The 26,684-nt window shown below is 54.6% G+C and overlaps 1 protein-coding gene across 2 annotated transcripts in view; it reads right to left on the reverse strand.

Annotated features, from left to right (window-relative positions):
- EIPR1 (EARP complex and GARP complex interacting protein 1) overlaps positions 1-26,684 on the reverse strand; it is a 77,739-nt gene that overhangs the window by 26,849 nt on the left and 24,206 nt on the right. For both annotated transcript variants that reach the window (XM_032496950.1, XM_032496949.1), the window contains exon 4: positions 2,546-2,702. In XM_032496950.1, the coding sequence (XP_032352841.1) occupies positions 2,546-2,702 (157 nt within the window). The remainder of the gene's footprint in view (positions 1-2,545; positions 2,703-26,684) is intronic.

Consider the following 26,684-nt stretch of genomic DNA (forward strand, 5'->3'; position numbering starts at 1 on the left):
TCATGGAACTGCTCTCTGCCCAAATAATACACCAAAAAGGAAAGCAAGCAAGCAAAGAAAAACCACCGTTGTCTCCCACTTGACCACAAACAGCACCCTTCACATCCACGTGTTCACCGGACTTAAATTTCCCGAACTCGAACTCCCTGTCTACTAATGAGACTTCGACACCACTGACGACGCATAAAAGAACACACACGACAACCCAAATGCCAGTGAGGATGCGGCGACTGGACCCTCGGGCACGGCTGGCAGGGGGGTCATCGGCAGCTGCTCCGGAGCAGAGTGCGGCCACTTCCGCAAAACAAGACGTGCCCCACCCGGCCGGCAGCTCGCGGCCTCGGCCAGGAGAGAGTAGACGCAGAGCCAGGGGCACCGGCGTGCTGAGGCTCAGGGGACCTTCACTCACAGCAGCCCAGTGCCGGGGCCAGGCGTGCGTCCACAGCCAAGCGCCTACACGGACAGCGGCCCAGCGACCAGGAGTCTGATGCAGAACAAGCAGGAAGGAGCGACGCCAGGCCAAGCCTCCAGGGCGGGACGACAAGGGCAATGTGCAGAACACGCTGGAAGTGACCTGTTATGGGGAGAGGGAGGCACAGACCCGACACTGCCAGGACGAAGCACGGGGCGCGGGGAGAGGGCGGTAGACATAAAAAGGCGTCATGACTGAGCACACATGGGACACGTGGGCCGTCCCCTCACCTCGTTCCTGGTGAGGACCCTGACTGGCAGCCAGGCCGGGTACCCGCTGGGGAGCGGGCGGGGGCACAAGGGTCCCCAGTGCTGCTCCTGCACCTGCACTGCAGGGAAAAGGCTGGACACACATAACAAGAAAGAATTCAAGAAATACTCTGAACAATGAGGTAGCTTCGGAATACCAGCATCCCGGTGAACCTGAGGAAGATGTGCTGAAATGTCCACAAGTGTCCCTTTCGCAGGTGTGAGAGCACAAGTGTGCAATGCGGATTCACTCCCCGACGACACTGGTGGACGGGCTTGGCCTGTGGCTCGACAGCACTTGTGATGGGGAGTGTGGACCCAGCTGCGGGGTGGGAGGCAGACAGACAGTCTCTCCCTCAGCTCCTTGTCCACGCCCCACATGGGAAAGTTCCTTCCTCCGAGCACACCCCCTTGCTGCACCCCTCAAAGGCATGGACCTCCCACAGTGACTGCAGGCCTGTGCTGTGTCTCAGCCACTCCCCCGGTGCCGGCGCAGCTCCTGGGACAGACACACATAGACGCACACATGGGCACACACACGTGCACAAGCTCCCACACTCACACAGGCATGCACACACATGCACGCATACATGCACACGCTCTCACTCACACACACACACACGTGCAAATGTTTGCTAGGAAAACAGGGCTGTCATCTGAGACATGGGCTCTGAACAGCTCTGTGCGGTGGCAGCTGAGGCAGCTCCCCAGGGGGGCAGTACACCCCCTGCACCCCTCCTTCTCTGCGGACGGTGAGATGCCTTGGGGAGAAGAGACCCCGCAGACAGACAAAGGCCTCCCAGGGCCCCTGGCCACAGGGCCCGCAGCTCTGCAACCCCCCTGCCTCCAGACGTGGGTGACGCTGGGGACTGGGATTGGTCCCAGCTCCAAGTGTCACCACCAATTCCTCTAGTCAAAATTAATGACTTTCTCCCCGGAGGGCCCATAGCACCCAGCTCATCACGACTCCAGGGCTGACCCTGCCGGCCCGGGGTCTCGCTTTGCTGTTCACACCATGGTCTCCCCGAGAGATGTGAGTCCTTGAGGCCTGTCCCCGACCCATCACCCTGGGTCCCTGGAGCCTGGCAGCATGTGCAGCAGGTGTTTAATAACATCTGGATTAAGTTGGCTTAATTGGCTCTCATGCACACATACGCACGCGGGGGTGCTCCGGAGTTAGTAAAGCACGATGACTGCAGCGCAGACACCGTAGCCGGCCCCTTCTAGGAAGCACGGCTCTGTGAGTGGGCCGAGGCCCAGCGCCCGGAGAGGGGCTGCGAGTGTCCTGCGGAGGGTCCGAGGGCCGCCCTGGGGCACAGCACTCCTGCCACCACAGCGGGGCAGCCGGGGGCACTGAGGGATGGTGGTGGCATCTCTCCGTTCTGAGACGGCAAAGGACAGGACACTTGGGGGAAATGAATGTGGGCCGAAGCTACGGAGAGGGGCATGTGGGGCCTCCACGCTATGTCCACAGAGGAAGAAACCATAAGCCTTGAGCCTGAAGCCACAAATCAGTTACCTTACGCACAGGGTTGCTAAGTAAAAGTGTATTTCTGAGGTAAAGGCACCATAAGGCTGCACAGTACCTGACTGCCAGCCCCCCCCGGGCAGGTGCCAAAAAAACCTGACTTCAGAAGACCGGGGACTGGATGCAGCCTCTCTCAGTACGTGTGCAGTGGGGCTTCCACCCACGTGTCTAATCAGGAGAACAACTGGCACTAAAAAGACAGAAGCAGGCAGTGGGTGTCACCTTCTTCGCAGACCAGAGAGGCCTCTGCGGCGTGGGCCTGACCTCCAGGCCTGCCAGGTGCAGGGCTGAACCTACCAGGCAGTGCTGCCGCGGGCCGCGTGGTCCAGGTGGCAGAGCAGCTCCAGGGCGTGTGCGGGGCTCGCTGCGTCCTCGGGGGACTCGTGGCCGCCGGGCTCCAGCTCTGCAGGCATCCTCCACACCGCAGCGCACGTCAGCACCTTGCTGTCTGCAGCTGAGCAACAAGCGACAGGTCAGCAGGGCGTGGGGACCCCCCTGCCCAGCCATCAGCGCCCCGCCCAGACCCCTGCCCCGCGCTGACCAGGCAGGCAGCGCCCCGCCCCTGCTCCCCTGTTCCAGAACATCATCCTGTTTCACAAGAAAATTTAATTTCCTCAAAATCAATCTCCTGTTCTTCTTCAAAAGTTCTTCAAAACAGGGAGTGTAATGGGGGTGGAGGCCCTACAGATATAATCACTGTGGGGCAGCTGGGTGCTAAGATGGACATGAGACAGCTCTTCCCTCCGACCTCTGTGAGAGAACCTTGCACAGGGACCAGTGCCCTGCGTGTGCTCCCCCAACACGTACGCACTAGACGGTGTCTGTGGTGCTCCCGGCCCCATCTACTGAGCGGGGCCCGGGGCACCGCAGGCTCAGCCCTGGCGGAGAGCAGCCGGGGACCCCACTGTGACATCCTCCGCTGCCCCGCCAGCCACTTGGGCACAGCATCGCCCACAAACGAGGGCGTCCTTGCAGGCTCCGGCCGGTGGCTGCCCAGCACCCCCTCAGGCCTGACACCCCTGATTTAGAAGATGCATCTGTGGAACCCCTTGAAAAGCCGCTTTGTGGATGGAGAGACTAAGCACAGACAAGAGAGACGGGTCACCTCTTCTCAGGGAACGTGCCCAGGTCTTGGGCTCTGCCCTCCAGATAATCTTTCAATAAGACTGAAAACAAGACAAAAAGACAAAGGAAACAAGAAGGAACAGATTTAACATTAGGTGACAAACACTGAATCATACATTCCCCAGTATAAGTCCCTTCAAAATCTGCTTCCCGTTTAGTTCTAAACAGCATACATGCCAAACGCCTTCTCCTTTTAAAGGCGGTCTTTAATAAGCGATGATGAAACAATGGACAGGCTTCAACATTAAATCATCACTTGGTATCAAGAGAAAAACATAGAAGAATTGTAGAAAAAGAACACCCATGAGTAGTGATTCCCACACATGAAATAAGGAAAAAAACAAAAGGCCTTACGGTACTTTCAAAAATGTCCCACTTCTGACTGGGACGGTTTCTGTCTACACGAGAAATTAATTTTCCCTGAGATTTCCAGCCCTGCACTCTCTCTGTAGAGCCCATGAGATTGGCAGTGGACTCCTGAAAACAGGAGGGTAACTCATGAAGGGAGAGTTGGCAACCCTCAGCTGCAAAGTGAACGCCCGAAACATTCACCCAGCGGAGGCACCGGCTATCTGAATCCTCCCAAATGACACAAAAAGACACGTCTAATCTGCAAAGTGAGGGAACTAATAATGTGAGAACTACGCCGTGGCTGCACTGCATCAAGAGCAAGCTACACAGAATGACACAAGGTACTGGACAGCGAAAACAGCTGCGGTACAGAGGCAGGCCTAGCGGCAGGTCCCCCGCTGAACAAGCCCTTCTTTGGAGAATTTTGTTCAAGTGTCAGGAAAGTAACTCTTCCTGTGCTGTCTGCCCACCCAGCAAACATAACAGCTGGGGGTGACATAGTAAATGCTTTCCCCTTGGAAAGAGGAACGAGATGAGAATGCTGTGTGATGCCACCTCTAGTGAACAGTCTAGTCTACTAGGAGTCCTAACTACTTACTACGGCCAGAAAAAAAGTTAAGGTATAAGAATAGGAAAAGGATAAAAATACTATTACTTGCTCACGCTTACCTGTGCAGAAAACTTAAGAGGATCTACAGGTACACATACAGATACCAGAAATAAAACAGGGACTTCAGCAAAATTGCTAAACATAAAGGCGACACATAAAAATCAACTGACATCTATAGATTAGCAACAAAAGTTCAGCAAACAAAAGTTGAAGAAGAATCAATGATCAAATTAAAGAATGAAACATCCAGTAACATCTCAAACTACAGATAGGGAAGTGAAGAACACAGCTGAGAGGCAGCAGAGGCCCAGTGGATGGAGGGGCGAGCCATGCTCATGGATGGAAGCTTCCCGACTGCAGTCCGTGAGCTCCAAAGTTCTAGCGGTTTTTCTGGGGGTTTTTTGTTTGTTTTTTGATAGAAATCAAAAACCTACCTCTGAAGTCCTAAAACTTACATACAAATATGAACTGCCCAGACAGCCAATACAGTGATCCAGAAGAACAAACTGGATGCTTTACAATCTGGTATCAGTTTCCTGTTGATACACAGATAAATAGCCCAGAGAAAGACTATGGATCCAGAAACGGACCTTACAAAGATGGACACCTAGTTTACAACATAATGCCATTTTTGGAGTGGACAAACGATGGTCTTTTCAATAAAAGAAGCTGGATCCATTGTACATCCATATGAAAAAGTGAATTGCATTTCTACCTCACAACACACCCCAAAACTAAGTCCAGATAAGTCAAAATAGGAAAGATGAAATAATAAAAATCTTCTCTAGAATACATAGTAGAATATCCTTACAACCTTGGAATAAGCAGAGGTTTATTAATCAGGGCAGAAAAACCACTAATCAATCACGAAGGAAAAGACTGGCGACAGACCAAATTAAAATTAAGAACTTCCATTCACCAGCAGACGTTGAACATCATCAAACTTTAAGACTTCTGCTCTTAGCGACTGTTTAAAAAATTGGAGAAACCTGGAGAAAATACTCAGAATACATGTCTAGAAAGGGCTTGTATCCAGAATATATAAAGAATTCTTACAACTCAGTAATAGGAAAAATAACCCAATTTTTTTAAATGCGCAAAAGACTGAATCAGACATTTCACAGAAGAAAACATATGAATGGTCAATGAGCACCAGAAAAGACGCTCAACACTGACAGTAATTGAGGAAACACAAAATAAAACCAAAATGAGACACATGACATAGCTGCCAGGACAGATCAAGTTTAACGTGAAGATCAACACCACTAAGTATTGGCAAAGACGGCGGTGGAGACGTGCCCCTACTTTGAGGACCAAGGAAGTGAAGGACTGGGCCCTGTCTAATCCCCTCTCTGGCCTCTGCAGAAAGTCTGGCAGATGACCATGGGCCACCAGGAGCCCAGCAAAGGGGGTGCCCCACTCACGGCTATGCTGTTGGACGTGGGTCTTTTTCAGAGCTGTTTCCTCAACCTCAAGTCCAGGACCTGTGGACGCTGCCCTCCAGACCCAACCTTTCCTACCCCAGGGAAGAGAGGGCCAGGGAATAGTCTGTGTCTCTCTGGAGAGGAAACTATGGATGGTTTTGCCCCATTTGCTATCATGATACAGTCCAAACACACCCTCTCCGTGGGCAGGAGAAGCACACACACTCGAGGCCAGAGGACAATGGCCTGGCTGGCTGGTCAGAAGCACAGGAGTCCCAGAGAAAGACTGAAAGACAATAAGGTATGAAGCTGAGTCAGACACAGATGTTGCCCACAAGGATGCAAAACCTAGTCCAATGGTTAAATAACACAAGGTCAAGAGTGGCGATAGCTTTGAGAGAGATCCAGGGGAAGTGTGAAAGGAAAGAGGCCCTTCGCTCCGGGACAGGGTTACAGGGAAAGAGTGCCGGGAATGCAGCTGTTTAACCTAAGCCCCGAGGAAGGTTTGGGCACACGGAAAGAAATGCAAAGGTGTTCAAAAGTAGGATTAAGGACCCAGGGGACTCGGAAGACGGAGAATGGCCAACGGCTCAATCTGGGCTACAGCAAGGTGACTTAAAGCTGAGAGAAGTGAGGTATGAAGCCCTCTGAGGACCAGACAAGAAGTATGGAGGGTCTGCTCCAGATAATGGGCAGAGGCTGGTGGTTCTGAGTCAGGACACAAGTGCCTGGCAGGAAAAAGAACTCAAATCAACACAAAAGGAGGGCTGAGAGCACCACACTTCAGGATGGATGGCCCAGCATCAGCACGAAAGATGGACAAATCAGAAAACAGGCTGGGACATGAGTCAGGAAGTAATGGTAATGCCCGTGAATCCACGAGGTGCACAGCTGGAGAGGACAGCCTTTATTCCACACTTGAAGCCCATGTGCACACACCTCCATGTGGTCCTGTGACACACGGCTGGCTCCTGTGTACGCCAGGAGGGGGCACGGCCTCCATAACTTTCACAGCCTACCACCAGGGAAACCCAGTGTGTGGACACTGTGGATGTGATAACATGCAAACCTTCCTCCACTGGGCTCATCTTAGATCTGAACAAGGGGGCCAGGGCACGGCTGGGGGCATGCCACAGGGTGAAGAGTCCCACGGGAGTTCCCACGGGAGTTCCCACGGGGCAGGTGGGATCGGGACACGTAATGGATGGGCTCACATAAGACAAAAAGAAAACCACTAGATACTGGGACAGGCTGGACCTGCACCCTCTACCCAAGGGCTTGTACCTGGACAGACATCTCAAGCAACAGAACTCAAGGAAACCATAAGGGGCCAAAAATAACTGCACACATGTGCAGTCAGTCAGGGCAACTATGAACAGTAAGATTCAAAAAGGCCACAAACCAACTGCTACTTCCGAGGGGCCGGGAGCAAAAGCAGGTTCTGTGCACAATCCCGGCACACAGTACCACCAAGGGGGTGAGCAGACCCCGCCCAAGCCTCCCTCCACCCGACCCACCCATGCGCCCCACCCGCACCTCATTTAAGGACCTAAGGGCACCTGCTTCTTGTTCTCCCCCGGCGCTGCAGCATGAGCCCCAGTAAAGCCTGAAACAGCCCAAGACCCAGGTCAGCAACAAGACTTTCGCAAAATGTGCTGAACCAATACATTTTTCTAAAAATTCGTAAGAAGTACAAGGCTTAAGAGAATTTCTAGCATATAGAAAATCTGGATTTTCTGAAAGATTATAAATTTTTCTTTCCAGAACTTACTCTGAAAATTTGATGGGTACAAGGTAAGTGCGAAGTCCCTTACTGAAACATGTAAACACTAGAAATTATCCCAAGGAGGATCAGAAAGTTAGACTTCGGTGCCCATAAGATGCACCTGTCAACATCACCCCCACTCCACCCTCGAAATGTGCAAAGCTGCAAAATTTGCTGAATCACGAGTGTGCTTTAGATCCAAGAAATATGGTACGCATTATCAGAAACTCTCCAAATCCTCAGAAGCAGATGAAATTGAAGGTAAACAGTGCTAGATGAGAAACGCTGGAGGTGTACCCATCGAGACATGCAAATTGGCTCTGGAACTCTGAGGATTTCCATATCTGCAGGAATATCGGTAGAGCATTCAACACACATCCACCAGTTATCAAAGAAACCAAGGTGCTTTTAGGAAGGAAAACCCGATCTTTAGAAGGAAAATGCTGTAATAACCAGTAAGGCATTCTTTTTTATCTCTGCTTTCAAAGCTCGCCTAAAGACGGTCCCGTGCTGAATTAGGACTACAGTGACTGGAGCCCCCAGAGGGCAGGCTGGCGTCTGTACAAGCCAAGCTGCTTCACTCAGCAGATTCAGACCCAAGGTCATCCCAGCTGAGGGAACCCCTGCACCACGCCCCCATTCTACAATTGAGGAAATGAGCCACCCTCCCCTGAATCACGCGGTTCACTAGCCCCACAGTTAGAAACAAAATGAAGTCTCCTGGCTCTGGGAGGGCCCATCGCTCTGAAAGGGAAAATACCGATTTGTGTCTTGAAGGCTTATTTGAAAAGCCAGTCTAGCTTTTCCATGTAACACGTGAGCCAAAGGCACTTAATGAGATAAAAAGATAATCAGGCAAATGAATGGAAAATGCATCCTTGAGGCTGCCAACTGTCCCCACACGGTGTGTGGAGGGCTGCAGGGATTATGAGTCCCAGCTTAGGGGACTCAAAGGAGATTAGGGCCTTTGTAAGCCTGAATAGCCGCTCCGGTCGGCTCAGCTAAAGGGCTAGCGGTGCCCAGCTGGGGACATAATCTGATTCAGCTGGAGGGGAGGAGGTGTCCGCAGGGCACTGCAAGTCGGAATCTGAGGCTATTCTTAGAGATTTCAGCTGTCTCTGAGTCTGACACAGGCTGAGCAGGATGAATGAGGCGGGGTGCGGCTCCACTGAGCACCCACCTGACCAGGTGTAACTCTCGTGTCTGCCCGTGAGCCCAAGGGAGGTGCCCAAAATGCCCTCCCACAGAGTCAGGGCCCTTTCAGTGGTCCACAGAGCGTCCTGCGTGAACCAGGCCTCCTGGGGCCTGTGGGCAGGAAGCAGCCTGCAGGCAGGAACAAAGGAGAAAGAGGCTTCTCACCCCCCAGCACCAGAAGCCGGAGGGTGGGGGCAGGGGAGATGCCATCTGTGGAAATGGCTCCCGACTGCAGTGGCCAGGGTTAGGGGGTGGCTGGCTGTGGCTTGAGACAGGTGGGCACAGAGGGGAAGTGCCCTAGAGCACACCAGGCAGGTGGGGTGGCTGGCGGTGGAGAAGAGAGAGAAGAGATCTGGGCAGGCCCTGGAGCATCCCTGATCCGTGCAACCAGTAGGACCAAGTCTGGGGGAAACCTGCCCTGAGTCCCCACAGGGAAGTCACCCGTTGAGCCCCTCAGCACGCATCCTCCCCCATATGGTTTTGTGCCTTTATCCCCAGGTCTGAGGACAAGGCAACCAGACCTCATGGTCAGACATCCCCACACCCGCCCCGCCGGCTCACCCAGAGCCGGACCCCGGCCTCCCAACTGCAGGTGCCCTTCTCCCTCCTGCGCTGCTCCTCGCGGTTGGGTAGCAGCGGGGGCCGTGGACAGACAGACGGGCATTCAGAGGGCAGAATCTGAGCCCAGGGAGGTAGGGCCGTGGAGGACTCACTGCCCCGCGTGCCTCGTGGGTGGTGAGAACTCAGAGCATGTCTGTTGAATAAATGAGCAAGTATCCCACCTGGTTTTAATACTAGTGAGCAAGCCCTTCTGCAGAAGGAGGGGCGCTCAGGTCTATTCCCACGAAAGCCCCAGCCCCACCAGCGTGGCTCCAGGAATGAGCCTGCGCTCAGCGGGATGCGCAGGCACAGCTCCGTGACCAGGGCCAGTGCGAGGATACGGGCGCCCTGCTCAGCCCGCAGGAACTCGCTCCACGGTCCCGGTCACTGCAGCCCTGGGTCCCTTCTGAGAGCTGCCTGCACGGCGGCCCCGCCCTCTCCTTGGCCCTTCCTCCTGGTTCCGCACCTCCTGTCACTTCTCTCCTGCTCGGGGTGGTGTGCACACCTGTTCACACCTCCTAAGACGGGGCTGGGCCAGGGGCCGGGTGGTGTCCACATGCAGCGCCCCGCACAGCGACCTGGTCTACCAGCTCCTCCCATCTGCGGGCGAGGCTCACTCCTGCACTTCCTCCTGCGGCCGCGCCAGCAGCGGGCTGCGCTCATTAACGCAAAACTCCACTCAACTTAGAAACATGGAAACTCGATCTCTCTATTTGCCCAAAAGTGCCCTGGGTTTGCAGTGGGTTTGCCCCGGCTGCTGGCATCCCTCACCGGACCTGGAGGAGGGAGGAGGGTGGGGAAGGGCAGCTCCACCCCGTCACCAGGAACGTTTATATCTTTCTTGTTAGAAGGAAAAGCAGAACAAAACAAAATGATGAGAAAAGGCAAATGGAAGGGAGCAGTTCCAGTGACAAGATGAAAACACGAGGACAGGGTCAGGATTTACTCAGCTGCTCCAAAGCCACGGTCCTCAGACGCGGCGTGTGAGTGTCTGCTGTGTGCAGAGACCTCGGCCTCCCACCAAGGGTCCCGCAGAAGCTCTCAGATGGCCAATTCAAAATGCACCTTAAGTCACTAAGTTGTAACATTCCCTGTTGAATAGAGCTCATTTCTACCCGTCCAATCACCTCAAACTAAAACCCTGTGCTGAAACCTGATTCTAAAATAAATTATTTGAATTTTCTTCTCTTTTCAAAAGTAATTGTGATTATTTCAAATTCCTAAATTCCCACAGATGAGTCAGAAAAAGAGACAAAATACAAATGACATGTACTTTTCACAGAAATGAGAGACTGAAACCACAGATTCCACGGGACAGTGCAGGCCCCTTTCTCGTACTGGTTAAGTTGAGTGAGGTTCAGACGGAAAGGCCAAATTCAAATACCAGAAGCGCTGGAAAATGGGAATTTTACATTCAACACCACAAAAAAGAGCCAGTGAGAGCTCGTAAGTGCAGCATCTATGAGATCCCAGCTGACTCAACTAAGTGAGGACGAACCCCCACAAACACACAGGTCCGCCGCCCCCCAGCCGGACGGGTGTGAGCAGTGTCCCCACGGCCCGCTGGCCTGTCCTCTGTGCCCGAGCTGGGGAGACCCCCCCCACTCCACATGGCACTTGTAGGGTGGCGGGCCAGGCCTGCCCTGCAACCACCCCGCAGCTCACACAGCCCTGGACGTGGCCAGGCAGAGTGGGGCTGTCAGTCCCTCCACCTTTTGTCTGGAACACTCGAAGCCCTAGCAGCTGACTGGTGGAGCATCGCCTTCTCCCCTCCCTGCGCACAGGCCTGTGCATAGCCAAGCCTCCCCTAAACCGTGGCCCCTGTTCGGGCCTCTCGTGCCTTCCCTCGTGTTTAACCTTGAAAGCCATCTGCCAACAGTCTGCCCTCAGAGCCTACAGACAGTCCTGGTTGAGGCTGCGGCGCTGGCTCCCAGCAGACGTGCGCTCTGACGGCCTGGGGACCAAGCCAGCTGGCGGCGCCACACCACTGACCGGAACGGCCACTGAAGTGTGGGCGGGCCCTCTGCAGTGCCGTGTTCTCTGAGATGTCTTGTGTTTTCCTCTCAGTGCCGTGGGAAGCATTTCCATCAGTGCACAGAGAGCAGTGTGCTCTGGGGATGGGGGGCAGGGGTGCCCTGCATTCCCTTGTGCCCCGCTGGGCACCTCGCAGGGCACAGGCTCTGGTGTCCCCTGGGTATCACCGCATCCATCTGCCCGGGGCCCTCCACCTCACGTGCAGACAGGAAACCACAGCTCAGGGAGAGGCAGCCAACCCAAGGACACGTCCAAGGACAGGTCGGCAGGGAGGAGCAGAGCAGCCTCAGACCCAACTCCAAAACCAAGGTCCTCACACCAGGCTCGACAGCCTTGGCGCTGAGCCGAGGAGAGGAACATGGACCTGATTCCATGAGGGCAGGGGCCAGAAAACACCTGCCTTCCCAACATCCAGAGACTTGCCCAGCATTCAGCACACACATAATGGCGTTTAATGGCGTTTGCTGGGAAGATGGACAGACGGATGGACACGTGCCTGGTACCCATCCAGCGTGAGATCCACCCCCTCACTCACTGGGTGCCCGACATCAGCCAGGTTCTCTGGTTTCCTAAGAGGAAAAGAAACCCAGGGAGGCCCTTCCCGCGGGGACCGGAGCTGGGACGTGGGTCTCTTCCCGGGCTCTGCTCACCCGCCTGTCTCACCCGGCCCTTCCTTGATGCTCCATCCACCACGTTCCCTGCATCCTCACGGCTACTCCTGAGACTTACTCTCCTTTTCCCCAGGAATCATTCCTATGAAACCCCCGGCACGCGGCTGTGAGGCCTAAGAGCAGGACTGCGCTGACTCCCAGACGGCTCGGCCACGTGCTTCCCCGGGCTAACGAGCGGGGGCTCTCCTTGCATCACTTCTGACGGGGCTAGAGGCTCTCGGGAGCCGGTGCCGGGGTGGAAGCAGCTGGCGGGAGGAGCGGGCCACTCCTGACCCCGACTCCTCACTTCCCGTGCAACCACTTCTACTTCTACTGAGGGACGTGGAGGGCCTCTAGCACACAGAGCCCTCTCATCCCCCAACAAGGCGTTCAGGCTGGATGTGCAGCGTTTCAGAGATTTTCATCAGTTATCCAACCCCTTTGAACGTTACCGTGGGGTAGACAAGCACGTGACTGTGAACGCCAAATGCTACAGCTGAAAACAGGTCTTCCGCCGTCGGTCTGCTCGGGAGTTGGAAGGGCAGTATCACGCAAATCAGTCATTAATGACACAGGAACACCAACACAACCACAGAAGGCACTTCCGCTTACAAAGCCCGTCGCCGCGGTCCTCGCCATGGTCATCGCCGTGGTCCGGGGAAGAGCAGATGCTGACTGGGGTCGCTGCCGGGCAGCAGGGCCCACCTCCCCCACCCCCGCCCCTCCCCAGCCCCTCCATCCCTCCCTCGGGCTCCTCGGGTGTCACTCCTGGACCTGCCAGCCAGTGTGGGCGTGGCAGGCACTTGGCTCGAGTCCAGATGTGCAGATCTCAGTGGACGACACCGACCCTTCAGCATCTCAGAGAAAAGCATCCACTGAAAACAGGGTCAAACGCTACAGGAAGGCAGAGGCACACGCCCACCTCGGGAGCTCAGCCTCCAAAACCAGACACATCTCACTCCAAACGCGTAGCGCAGGGCCCTGCACGTGCGGAGAGAAACCAGAAGCGGGGCTTCTCCAACAAGGGTCCGTGTCCTTCAGTTGGCCACCCTCCACAGGACGCGTGGAGGGGCTCTCGCCAAAATTCAGAGCATGGTGTCGGCACAGCCCCACCCTCCTTGCAGCCTGGACATCCCTTCTAGGCCACCACGTCCCTGCGCAGGACGGCAGCCACTCTGCTGTGGCCGCAGGCGCTTTCCCGGGAGCCTCCACACCCACCATCTCCCCTGATTAAAGGCAGTCTTCCAGCCCTATGGTTTTCATGCACTGCTCAGCTTTCTGGAGTTTGAATTGCCCGTTTCGCTTTCCTCCTAAAAGAGAACTGCTCTGTTAGTGTCTCCCCACAGGCTGGGGTGAGGCAGACGGGAAATTCTGCCTTTATCCTGGCCTCACGGTGCCCACAGCTCTGCTCCGTCCCCAGCCACCCCACTGGCACTCCCGTCTTCTCTCTGGGTCATCTCCCTGGACAGAGTTTTAAAACAAAGGATGCCAGCCTGAGAATGTCCTTTCCCTCTGTGCAGAGAGTGGGGGGTGACGTGACCCAGAGACTCAGGAACTGGGGGAGGGGGTGGAGGACCGGGAAGCTGGCGAGTCCCAAAAGCGGCCCCGAGTCCTCGCTTCACTCAGCCTGGCGCCAGCCCTTGGGGGCGGGACACGGGCATCAGCCGTCCTCACTGGTCAGGCTCCCCACACCCTGCAGGTGGGGGCTGCATGCCCAGGGCCAGATCCCTGACCCAAGGCAAGGGCCGCCCGAGCCTCCCTGGCGTCCCAACCCCATGAACAGCACCGAGGTCACTTCTCCAAGGCAAGGGCTCTTGTCACACCAGATGTCACACACATCCAGAACCTCCAGCCGGTACCGCAAGGGCCACTACCAGCTCTCGCAGGACGGCCCCCGAGTTCTCCCTCGGCCTCCGTGCTCTGCCCTCTGCTCTGCCCCCCCACATGCACCGCTGGCTCCCTGGCCCCACAGCACTGATCACTGCTGGCCTGGGCCCCGTCCCCATCCCCGAGGGGACAGGATGCAGGGGTCTGTGCTCCCTTAAGCCCTGGACGCTCAGTGCCTCGCCAAGAAGTAACTAAATAAATAGCCATGAAGCAGATGGATGGTTGAACGGTCTCTCCCCATCCTTGGCCACATTTTCCACCGTCCTTAGAGCCAGGGCTGCGGGCTCTCTGGGACCCAGGCCCCGCCAACCTCCCGCCTCACACACCAGCCCAGCTGCTCTCCAATCACGGGCACCACCAGCCTGGCCTCCCTGCCGTCCACAGCCGACCACGCTAACACCGCCGGGGCCAGGCCCGCAGCAGCCCCTGCTGGAGTGGAATTCTCCCGGACCTCTGCACAGTGCACACGCACTGACCCCCCCGCTCCAGCAGGAGCGCAAACCACCTCCTCATCACACCTTCCCTGCCCTCTCAGTGTTCCTGCCTTCCACTTGCTTCAGTTCCTCCTCATAACACTCTTCTCTGCGAGCAACTACCCTGACCCTCACGTGTGGCGTCTTCTGCACGCGCAGGCCTGGAACAGTGCGGGCGGGTGCAGACACTCCGCGTAAACACCCCAGGGCAGAGCCCAGTGGTACTTGGGACACGTCGTGCAAAACAGTCCAAAGACTGTAAGAGATGCAAAACCCTTTCTAAACACAGAAGGACCCAAAATGATGACCCGTATATTGAAGATGCTGCTTTGCCACTAACGCGTGGTGTGCAATTGGGCAGGAGGGCTGCGATCTGCAGCCAGAAGCTCCCGGGAGCCGAGAACACAGCGAGGGGAACGTCTCCTCCCCTCGGACTCAGCCCCTGCAACCACCTCGGTGACGCCCCTGCAGGAGCGTCTCCTGCAGGTTCCAACTCGGGCTTTACAGCAGCTCTTGCTCCGGACCTGTGCTCTGAATTTAAGGCGCCCCAGGGCTTTCCGAGGAGGAGAGTGATGAGGGCGGGGGTGACACGGGACACAGGGAAGGGGATGGAAAGAGGACAAAACGCAGCAGCAGGACGCGTAGGACACAGAGCAGACGTCCCAGTCAGTGACCGGAGGCAGCCTGGTGGACAAGGGTCAGACCACCCGGGGTCCTTCTGTAACTGACCAGGCTAATGGCCCCTGGGCCACGTGTGTCAGCAGGTTAGACGTGCCCCTGTTCCTGCCTGCACTAACAAGCAAGGCGGACCCAGAGAAAGCCCGTCCATCTGCTGGTGCTCCAGGCCAGGCCAGAGAGCGAGGGAGGGGCCGGGGCTGGTGAAGCTCCCCACAGACCGGAGCCAGCCCTCTGCTCTCTGATCAGGAGGTAAAACAGGCTTGAACTCCGGCTTTGGCTCAAGATCCCGAGATCCCCCTGCTCGGCACCGATGAGGACTCTTGGTGGCCCTAAAACCCGGTCTCCGCACTGAGGGGCACGGCCCCCACCAGCCTGAGCGCCAGCGCCCCGGCAGTGGAGGTGGCTCGGGGAGGGGAGACCGCTCTGAGAGGAACCACAGTCACGCCCAGCACGACTGCACAGACACTTGGAGGTCAAGAATTCAATTTTTTAGTAATTAGGATTCACATCAAGGCAAAATGGGATGCTGGCTTCTGTGAACGGCACACAGTTCATTACATACCTGAATGCCTTCTCTGTATCAGGTTCTGCTCGGCACTGAATATTTATCATTTATAACCTATGTGCTTTCAAAAGGGATCTAGGAAAGAGGGCCACTTGCTAAATGCATTACAATGTAGATCAAAATAATATTACCAAAACAAGACATATTTTAAAAATAGTTTTATGTAAATACATATCTCCGTTAAGACAATAGCTTTAAAAATAACCAGCATGAATGCGTATCCGGTAGACAGCGTACTTCCAATGTGCATGGGGTGACACGTGGGGGGCGTGGGGACTGGGTGGGCAGCAGGCCCCTCAACACAGTGTCATGTGTGATCCATACAACAGATCAGCCGGGGAGTGTCTTTTTGTATTGCGGTATTATTATCATTTCACAAACAGCAAACCCAAGTTCTTCAACAGCAACCACTTCCGCACTTTTGTGGAGACAGTATGATTGGCTGTTACCACGGGGGGTGCTTGGCGCGACCACCCACCCACAGCCAAGGGCGTGCTGCCAGTGAGGGGCACGGTCAGGTTCAGATGGCCCCCGCCAACTCCAGAGCTGTCTGTGCCCTTGTCTGGAGACCTCCCCAGGGGCCCCGCCCGGGCTCCCACGGGACAACGCGGGGTCCTGCTCTCTGAACGAGCTCTCGGGTCGACAGGTTCAGTGCTGGCTACCTGCCAAGCCCCCTCAGGGACGGCTTAAACTCCTGATGCTGGCCTGCGGCAGGACACCCTGGCTCCGGGTGAGGTCGGGGACCGAGACCTGCACAGGGGGCTCAGGTGACCCTGACATGCGCCCGGCTGAGGACCTGTCACCTAAGTGAATGGCTGTCATCTGTGATCTAGCTACTGCTCACGCCCCCGCGCCCGTGATGAAAGGGGCCGGGCTCTTCTCCGCAGCGGGCCTCCTGTGTGAACCCACCGCCAACCCCTCTAGTCACCACGACGATCCTGACAAGTAGCTGCTGCTGTCATGCCTCCTCTACAGACAGTGACTCCCCAGGGTCACAGAGCCTCGTGAAGGGCTGGGGCTCAAACCCGGGTCCGTCTGATCCCACCCTCCACGCTTCCTCCGACACCCTCAGGCTCCTGTGATGAACAGTAACCATCTCCAGAACAGCCCTCAGCCGCGTCATGGCAACTTTTGCCAAGATGATGACAGTAGTAGGGGAGGGGTTAAAATAGTGCCTATTGCTTTATAATGCGTTGCTGTAGACTAAACGTTTGTGTCCCCCCCAAATCCACACGATGAAGTCCTAACCCCCCAAGGGATGGTGTCAGGAGGGGATCAGGGCATGAGCGGAGCCTCGTGATGGGGTGGGTGTCCTTTGGAAAGAGCTCCCTGGCCCCTCACCATCTGAGGAGTCTCTCTGAACGGGGAGGCAGGTGCTCACCGACGCCGAAAGTGCCTTGACCTCGGACATCCAGCCTCCAGGACTGTGGGAAATAAAGGTCTGCTGTTTATAACCCGCTCAGTCTGTAGGACTGAGTTAGAGCAGCCCCAGGGGGTTAAGACAAGGATTCAACTCTTACCAAGTATAATAAAATTTGAGGCAGAGATGGGAGGGGAGATGTTTTGCGAAAAAAACTAGAACTAAATAATAAACCGTAGTGGCTTGATCTAGAAAAAAATAGCCATTAATGGGGGGGGGGAAGCTAGAGCCATTTTCACATTAAACAAGATAAGCCATTCTAAACCAGTTACATAAAAACCTTTCAGCTCAAATGCAGGCTTCCAGGCAAATAAAAAATGTCCTCTTCTCCGACCATGTGAGTTTCCCTGAGTCCCTGCCATCCGGCCTTCTTTTGTTTCCTTTCATTCCAGCACAGAACAATCTTTCACATCAGGAATCTACAGACTGATGGCGTGATCTGCTGAGTGGCTGTAGCCCAGAACATTCTGGTGTACCCAGAGCCTGGCCACCAGCCCCCATCGCCTCAGGAGTTCCCAGGCCACCTGCAGACACCCGGTAAAGGGCATCACGACCTGGGCCAGGGCTTCCTCCCCGGGACAGCCCTAGGACGGCCTTCGAAGGAGCCTGACGGGGATAAAGTCACCCTGCAGCCTATGCAGAGCCCAGGAGGGGGGCTGGCTCGTGACAGACGTCTCCTGCTCGTCACCTCGCGGCAAGGCCAGCGCCGCCTCCCGGGGGCCCTGCCATCCGGACACCCATGTGGGCCCCAAGAAGAGCAGCCTGGCCCACGGGCACCTGCGGGACTGGTTACCACGTGCACCTCAGCCCCACGACTTCTGCGGACCCTCCCACACCCCAGACGCTCGCTGCCTCCCTCCTGGGCTGCCAGGAGCACAGTCCTCGCAGGTGTGAGAGCAGGAGTCTCCCGCCAGCGGGCAGGCCTCCTCAGAGGCTCCAGGGAAGACCCGCCCACGCGATAAGAAGTTAGCTGTTATTTTAAGGGGTGGTCAGGTCACCTTCAACTTTATTACAGGCAAGCGTGGCTTCTCCCAGGACTCATCGTTCTGATGTCTCAGGGCTCCTGTGATGTGGTGTGAAGTTAGCAGAAACCACAGACTGCCCAGTAAGATGCGTCTTCTCTGAATTTAATCAGATGAAACAGTGGCTATTGGAACATCACAGACTCCAAACGCTTGAACAAATACCAGCTTTAACAAGCCTTTGTTGGGACCCCAAACGCAAGCGACATTCACACTTCCACTTAGAACAATCGATAAACAAGTAATTTCGTGCAATAAACATTTAGTAAATATTTTTTAAAGCATGAATAAAAATGAATTCTACTGTGTAATAGTGACTGTTTTCCTGAGTCTAGTGCCAACCACAAGACGGACCATTACAACCATGTGGTTGCTTTCAACCAGCTCAGCTGACCGCGCTGGCCTGGGTTTGGCTGAGACCATGATGTGCTCTGTGACCTTTTCCTCTGCACACCCTGCACCCACCCAGCCCTCACCTCTGCACCCTCATCCCCACCCAGCCCCCTCCTCTGCACCGACCCCCAACCAGCCCCCACCTCTGCACCCTCACCCCCACCCAATAAAACTTTACTGACAACCCAGGCAGCTGACCCTGCTGGTTGTGATTGCTGCTGAGACCATGAAAAAGCTCTGTTTGTTCTGTTTTGAAGAAGACCCAGGGCAAACTTCATCCCCCTGCTCATTTACTGCATTTAACAAACAATTTTCCTACTACGTGCCACCTACTACGTGCCAGGCACAGCTGTGTGCAATGTTGAGTCAGCTGCAGTGACTCGGTTTCCTATTTCCAGGCCCTTCCCCTTGTCCTCGAGCAGATGCCGTCAGCAGGAGAGGCTACGTGGTGAAAGAGGCCACATGGCCCGCCCTTCCAACCAGATCAGGGGCTGGGTCTTAGCCATCCCATACATATTTTCACAAACATGAAAAGTGGGTTTTGGGGTTTCAGGAGAGAAGGCCTGGAAATCACTGGTCAGGACTGGACATCACCGTGGTTCTGATGGCTGGCATGTGGGACAGAGCCCAGGCCTGCTAACGTCAGCTGGCGTCTGCTTCCTTCCCCTGGATCAGCCATCAGGCCTACCCAGGTTCTGGGAGATGACATTAATTCGAAGGGGTGATGGTATCCAAAGATGCCGATACACGTGGGACCTTACTGTCTTGACGGTGTCTGCAGACTGGTTCTGTGATAAGGATGCTCCCAGCTGCTGTTTGCGTTCAGAGCCATGGCACGTATGCTCCGTGTCCCCCATGTGTCTGGGTCCCTCCATCCGCTCTGTGGGGGGCTCACTCAGGTGGGCAGGCCGCTTCTCACATCACTAGCGATGGACACCGGGCTGAAGCCCCAGGATGTGCTGGCCCTGCTGGCAAGGGGAAGAGGACCCCACAAACACCCCCCCCCCCCCGCCAGGGGAGCTAGCACCGGCCCTGAGGCCCTGGGTCATCTCTGACCACCAGGATGCCTCCCGGGGCAACACGGCTGTGGGGATACCAGGTAGAATGTGTCCTCCCCGCCCAACTATGAGCTCCAAGCAGTGTGGGTCTCCTCCAGACACAAGCGCAGTGAGAGGCGCACAGACAGGTGGCAGGCCCATAGGACCAGGCGTGAGCTCTGTGGGGGTAGGGGGAGCCAGGATGGGAACTGGGCTGGGTCCATGTCCTCACCTGTGGACCCGGGGTCGTCTCTGGAGATGAGCCACCTCTGCTCGAGAAAGGGGTCAGCACCACTCAGAGGCACACGGGGTCACCATCACCACGACGTTACGTCAGGACCCCTGGTGCGGGGCCTTCTAGGGCCCAACATGGTGTATAACCCCCAGACTTCAGTGACCACCCACCAAAGCCGACTCCACTGACTAAAAGGAGAGACCATTCTAGGACACACGGGACGAGAGGGCGCATCAGTCGTGACGAGGACCGTGGCCGAGGCTAGGCGTCCAAGGCAGAGGTGGAAACCACACAGAGGCCCCGTTCTGGCAGGAGCCTCCCCAGTCCCCCGGTCAATGCTCCACGCAGAGCTCCACTAACGTTCCTTAACTTGTCCCAAGGCAACTAACTCCTGGTGACATCACATACTCTTTTTGTCATTAAAAATTGGGCTTCCCTTTTGAAATCACCTCAGTTAGAAAGAAGGAGGACCCTCTATGTTTCCTGCATTTGTTTTCAGGATTTGTAAGTTTGGGGGTTGGACTTCCTTATCCCTTGACACCAGAAACAGGAGGCGAGGAACACAATGCCAGGCATCCAAGCCCCAGAGGCCGTCTCCCAGCCCCACTGCGGCCCCGGCCCCAGCCCCCCAGAGCAGGGGGCAGCACCACTCAGAGGCACAAAGGGCTGAAGGCAGGTGACCCCCCCACACACACCCCTGGGCAGCCGCACAGGCCGCCCTGGGCACGGGGTGGGAAGTGCGATCAGCACCTCCACACCAGAACAGCCCCCCCCCCCCCCGTGGCGGTTAGCAGGAGCCCCAGGGACACCAGAGCGTCACTGTGAGGGCCCAACACTAACTGTCACAGAGCCACAGCCCATGGAAGCAGGCCAAGGTCTACTCACTGAGCCCGAGCAGGGGGCGTGTCGCTAAATCGGATCCAGACCTTCCCAGGAACCATGAAATCATCATTTGCAGGGAAACAGACAGTCAGTAGCTGCCGACACCAAGACAGATCGACGCTGGGATCGTCTGTCAGGGTCTAAAGCAGCCGTCACACAAATGCTTCAGGGGGCAACTACAAACACTCCTGAAACTAAAGAAGAAAAAAAGATGTAGAAGATACAAAAAAAAAAAAAAAGATACAAAAAGAAATCAAATGGGAATCACATAACGAAAACTAAAATCACCTGAATTAAAACTCAGGGAATGGGTTCAATAGCAGAATGAGTATTATAGAAGAAAGAACCAATGAATTTGAAAACAGAACAACAGAAAATACCCAACTGGAACACCTGAGAGAAACAAACTAAAAAATAAAATGAAGGGGAGGATATAGCTCAGTGGTAAAGCGCATGCTTGGCATGCACGAGGTCTTGGGTTCAATCCCCAGTACCTCCATTAAAAAAATAATAATAATAAATAAACCTAATTACCCTCCCCACCCCAAAAGATAAAATAACAAAAAAGAAATAAATGTCTTCCTTTCAAAAAGAGTAAGTAAGTAAAAAGAAATAAGAAAATGAACAGAGTCTCGGGAACTCGCAGGACTGCGGCAAATAAGCGAAGTCATGTCAGTGATGTCTCAGGACAAGAGGAGAGTGGGGCTGAAAAACTATTAGACGAAACCGTGGCTGGAAACTTCCCAAATTTGGTGAAAGACACAACCGCAGATTCAAGAAGCCAAGAAAACCCCAAACAGAATGACCCCAAAGAACTCCATTCTGGATGCATCATCAGTAGACTGGGGAAACGAAAGACAACAGTGATGCAGTGGCAGAAACGAGGCGGGACCTACAGGGCCACCAGCTCCAGTGACGGCCCATTTCCTGCCCCAAACCCCGAGGCCAGACAGGCGGGGCTCCATGCTTTTCAAATACTGAAAGAGATGAGCTGCCAATTGTGAATTCTTTATTTAGTGAAAATACCTTTGAGGAACGAAGGGAAAGACATCCTCAGAAGGAAAACTACGAGAATTTGCCACCAGCAGACCTGCCCTTAAAAAATGGGAGAGAACGGGTTCCAAACAGAAAGAAGAGAAGAGAAAGAAGGAGGCCTGGAACTTCAGAAAGGAAAGGAGAACAGGAGATGGGCAGAAATCAGAGTACAGTGGGCTTCCTCCTTACGGTCCTTAAATCACATCTGACGGTTGAGGGGAAAACCGCCACGTTGCAAAGACAGGCCACGTGAGGAGGTAAATTTTTATTTTTTAAGCAAAAATAAGAAAAACAAAAACAAAACAAAAATATATACACATATAGAAAACAACACACCTCATGTCATCGTATGTAGAGAAAAACTTAACTATATTTTAAAAGTGAGGAGGGCGACAGGCTCACACCGCACAGCGCAGGGGCCGTATTCAGCATCTTGTAGTGACTTGTGGTGGAAAAGAACGTGAAAACGAACATACGCGTGTTCATGCATGACTGGAGCACTGTGCTGCGCACCAGAAGCTGACACACCACTATAAACTGACTAGACTTCAATAAAAATACATATACATACAAGAAAAAAGAAGTGGGGAGGGAAAGGACGTACATGGGAGGGTTCTGGCCACCCCTCAGAGCAGGCTCGGTAAGTTACGGACGTGGAGTGTATCTGGAGCAAACACCAGGAAAATGATACAAAGCAGTACGCTCGGAAACACCATAAATAAATCAAGATGGAATTTTACAGAATGTTCAAGTAACCACAGGGAGGCAAGAAAGAGACAGAGCAACAAGAAACAAAGAGAAGAAACAAAAAGCAGGTAATAAAACAGCCTGCTTCAGCTCCAACACACTAATCATTTCAGTGTAAATGGTCTACACTGTGTAGCACAGGGAACTATATTCAGTTTCTTATAATAATACATAACGCAAAATAATTTGGAATTAAAATATATATGTATGCATGTAGAATTGAATCACTTTGCTGTACACCTGAAACTAGCGTTGTAAATCAACCACACTTCGATAAAAATTTTTAAAAACTGTAAATGGCCTAAACACATCAATTAAAAGACAGACATCAGTAGAATGAATCAAAAAAACAGGCACACACATACAACCCAACTCCACACTGCCTTCAAACAGCCCTACCTCCAGAAGTGCGAGGTATCCCAAGGGAGACAGGCAGGAGGGGGCTTCCCCACGGCCAGCGCCTCCCGGGCCCGGACGGACCCCTCCCGGCGGGGAGAGGCGTAGGCGTGCTGGTTCACACCTTTCTCTGCTAGTGACACCCACACCACTGTGTCACAGGAGGGGAGCGGGGCGGAGATGGTGGAAGCAAACCGGGAGAAGAGCAGGAAAGACACCACCACGTGGGTAAGAGCACCCGCCCACACACATGCCTTTGGCAGTTTGCTCCCTTGACCCGGACTTAAGACGTGTGGCCGCACTGGGCAGTCGGGAGCTCCAGCACACTCTGTCTCAGCACAGCTCCCAGCCCCCACCCTGCGTGCACGAGTAACTGTGTCCACAGAGGGCAGGTGGCCACCAGCGGGCCACCACATTCTGGCAGGGAGCAGAGGCGACGAGCCGCTTAGGTCTTAGGAGTCCGCTGCCAGTTCAGAGCTAAGGTCACAGCCGTGGCTCAGGGGTCGCTGGAGAGTCACCCCATGGAGCAAACAGGCGTCTGCTGCGTCCTCTCCCCAGAGCCTGAAGGCCGCACACAGCTGCCAAACAGGGTGTTGAGGGCACTGTAGAAACCTCCCCCTTTGGACGCTTTTGTGAGAAAGAAGAGAAACACCAGCAAGCCCTCAAAGGGGTTTAAGGGCCTTGGTAATTTAAAAATAAAAAAATTAATCTGAACTTTGGGTAAGTTTGCACAATATTACACAGAACACAAAAAAATTGTAGGGTACACTTGCACTTGGCTATAACTCTCGTAAGTATATAAATAATTAGAATTTATTTTCATCTATTAAACTTTGGGACACTACTAAATTTTTTTATGATTCTTTCCCCACAAAGCATCATTTGTTTTTTGCCTGCGATGAAAGGCATCAGATTTTTTTTTCAAATAAACAAAGCAGCCTAGTTTTCCACACATTAGGGGAAATAATCACTGGAGGCAAAGGGGAAACAGATTTCTCTTAGAAAGTTGTCCCTGTTACGTTATCTACAAGACCCTGAGCAAATGAGTTCCTCTGAACCTCTGCTATCCAGTTTGTGACACAGGGTCTATGAAGACGCCCACACTCAGGAGACTGCCAGAAGCATCAGCGGAAATAGCCCAAGGAGCGCTTTCGGATCCGCGCGGCCCCGGGCAGACGCGCGGTGGCCGCCTGTGCCCGGGGGAGGCCGTCTGTCTTCTGTGCTTTAATCGCTGACGGACCAGGAGAAACAAAGGGTTTTATTCTCCTTGGTCTTGTGTTACGTACTCACAGACTGATCTGATTTTCAAAAACCAATACACAACTTCCCAAAACACACCAATTACTAATTCTGTATCTTTTAGTAACTTCCTAACACACAGTTCACTGATTCTTTGGACAAATAATCTGGGATCTTTAATTTATATAGATTTTTACAGAAAATTTATAAAGAGTTTGGAAACCTGTAAAGATCTTATCCTGGGCCATTCCATCCAGGGTCAGGTCCTGTGTAACAGTCAAGGAGTCTGTTATAAATAAGATGATAAACCCAGATTCTTTATTGATTCTCCTTTCAAAACCAAATGGAAAATTCATGCACAGACCCTAAATCTTCAGTGCCACAAATTTCGTATGGAAGCGACTTGGCAATCCTGACACAGGTCAGTCACCAGGGCCGTGAGTCACTGAATGTGGCCAACTCAGCACACTTTCAACAGTTTGGGGATCTGGAAACGAACTGTCTTGGCATTTAAAAAAAGATTTTTAGAAATTAATGACACACACCACTTTGTTTTGCTGGGGAGGTGGTGACGATAAACAACAACCCCAGGAGGCTGAGGCCTTGGTCTTGTTCACACAGGGGGCAGTCAAGTAACTGAAACCTGGAAACCTGACGCTCCCTAAGTGTCCCCTCTTTCTTTCTTTCACTCACTCAACTCAGAGACACCAAGACTCAGGACAGGGCAGACACGCGTCCCAAAGCCCTCACCTCCGTCACATCTGGAGGCTGGCATCACATGGAACTTGCAGAAACGCAGGGCTGGACAGGAACTGAGGGTCCACGAGGTCCGGTCGCCCTGCAGCATGGGTGTGAGTCCTTATGAGTGTCCACGGGACACCTCCAGGGACAGACACGCGGCTTCCTCAGGGTGGTCCACGTGGTCTCAGGTCCAGCTGTGACTCCTCGCCCCACAGCTTCCACCGGCTGACCCGAGAGGGCCTCAAGACACACCCACTCCCTCTTCTGAACCTGAAGACAAGTTCCAGGTCCCTCCTGGGTTCTCTCAGAGCTGATCGACCACCCCTCCGAGAAACGAGCTGGGCCACCTCAGTGTCCTCCCGTCTGCCCTGCGGCCCAGGTGTGCTCTGACCCACAGCCAGGTGAGCAGGTCCCCCCCGCCAGGCCCTCCAGGCAACCACGTACCGTGTGACAGAGGCTAAGGTGGTACCAACATTTAAGTTGTTGTGGTGCAAAGCTGGTCTGAGGAAGAGGAGCCGCTAGTCAGGCCATGTCCCCGCAGAGGGTGGCGGCTCATGTCCAGGGTGCAGTTCATCTGCAGGGCCGGGTTACAGGCCCTTGAAGGACCCCCGACGTGCTGTCAAATCCCACCTCCAGCTTCCCACGAGCCTCCCCAACGCAGACTTCTGCCACCCGGTGCGTGCTCACCTTCTTCAGTGCCTATTTTTAACACACTTTAAATCTGCAGCTTTCTCCCCAGTTTACAGGGGAAGCCCCGGGTGAGGGTGTGGGACCCCAGGATCTAGTGCTGACACCACAGGGGGGAGCCGGACCCGGCGGGCACAGCCGCACAGCGGCCTCACGTTGGGGGCAGGAAGCGCCGCTCAGAGAACTGGGGATCCCCAAGGCACAAGACCTGCAGTGGGCCAGACACCCGAGGTAACAGATGAGGTAGGGGCAGAGCATCCCTCGGTCCGCCCAGCCCGCCACGCAGGGTCCCCCGGGAGGTCCAGCCTCCAGGACCCTGACTCCGCCACAGGCCCTGACATGAGGGAGAAGGACCCGCGGGTCACCCCCAGGGGAGCCCCCACCCATCAAACTCTCGTCCACCACCTTCTCCCCACATTCCGGCCGGTGGGCCGAGTCCTCTCCTTCACTGACTAATCCCCTCAAAGGCCAGATCTACGCCAGTCCCCCTTCACGTCCTTAATGGCCAGAAGTGGGTTTAAAACTGGGGGCCTAGGAAACACGTGTGGAAGGAGCAGAGGGATGAGGGCCTGGACAGGCTGAGGGCCAGGCAGGACCCACGGAGCCCAGCGGGGACCTTCCTGGCGGCCCCTCTCCCCACCTTCTCCCCCCCACCTCCCGAAAGGACCCGCTGGGGATGAACTGACAGCCGACCCTCCAGGGCGCCCCCGACAGCAGCTCCAGGCTGGCCCGATTAGGGACTTGCATCCATTCCCAGGATGACTCCTTACCAGGACACTTGCCTCAACACTCCAAGGAAAGCTTCCTAATGATGGTGACAGGTTGAGTTTTCAGGACAGACGGTGGAAGAGCCCTGAGGGCCATGGGATGCCCCCGCACCTCGAGTCTCCCACCTCCAGCCTCCCCTGCCCAACCCCCTGCCCTGTCTCACCACAGCCCGGGGGCTATCGGGAAGATGCGGAGTCTTGTGGGGTCTGTTTCTGCTACATACTGACACCCAGCGCGCACCCCCCTCCTTAAATCGCCAGTAGAATAAGGGTGGTTTCACTCTGGAACCAAGGACGTTTCGTTCACTTGCATAACCATTTTCAGAAGGAATAAAAAAGCATGCTTATTTTAAAATAACGTGCACACCCTCATGCCCTGTTCCGGGCCCTCTCCTCAGCACTGCCACACCCCCAGCCTTGCTACCTTTCCGATAAATTCTCATCTGTCACTGTGATTTACTGAAATCCCTGGGGTGAGA

Source organism: Camelus ferus, chromosome 15 (assembly GCF_009834535.1).
Source record: "Camelus ferus isolate YT-003-E chromosome 15, BCGSAC_Cfer_1.0, whole genome shotgun sequence".
NCBI classification, from domain to species: Eukaryota; Metazoa; Chordata; class Mammalia; order Artiodactyla; family Camelidae; genus Camelus; species Camelus ferus.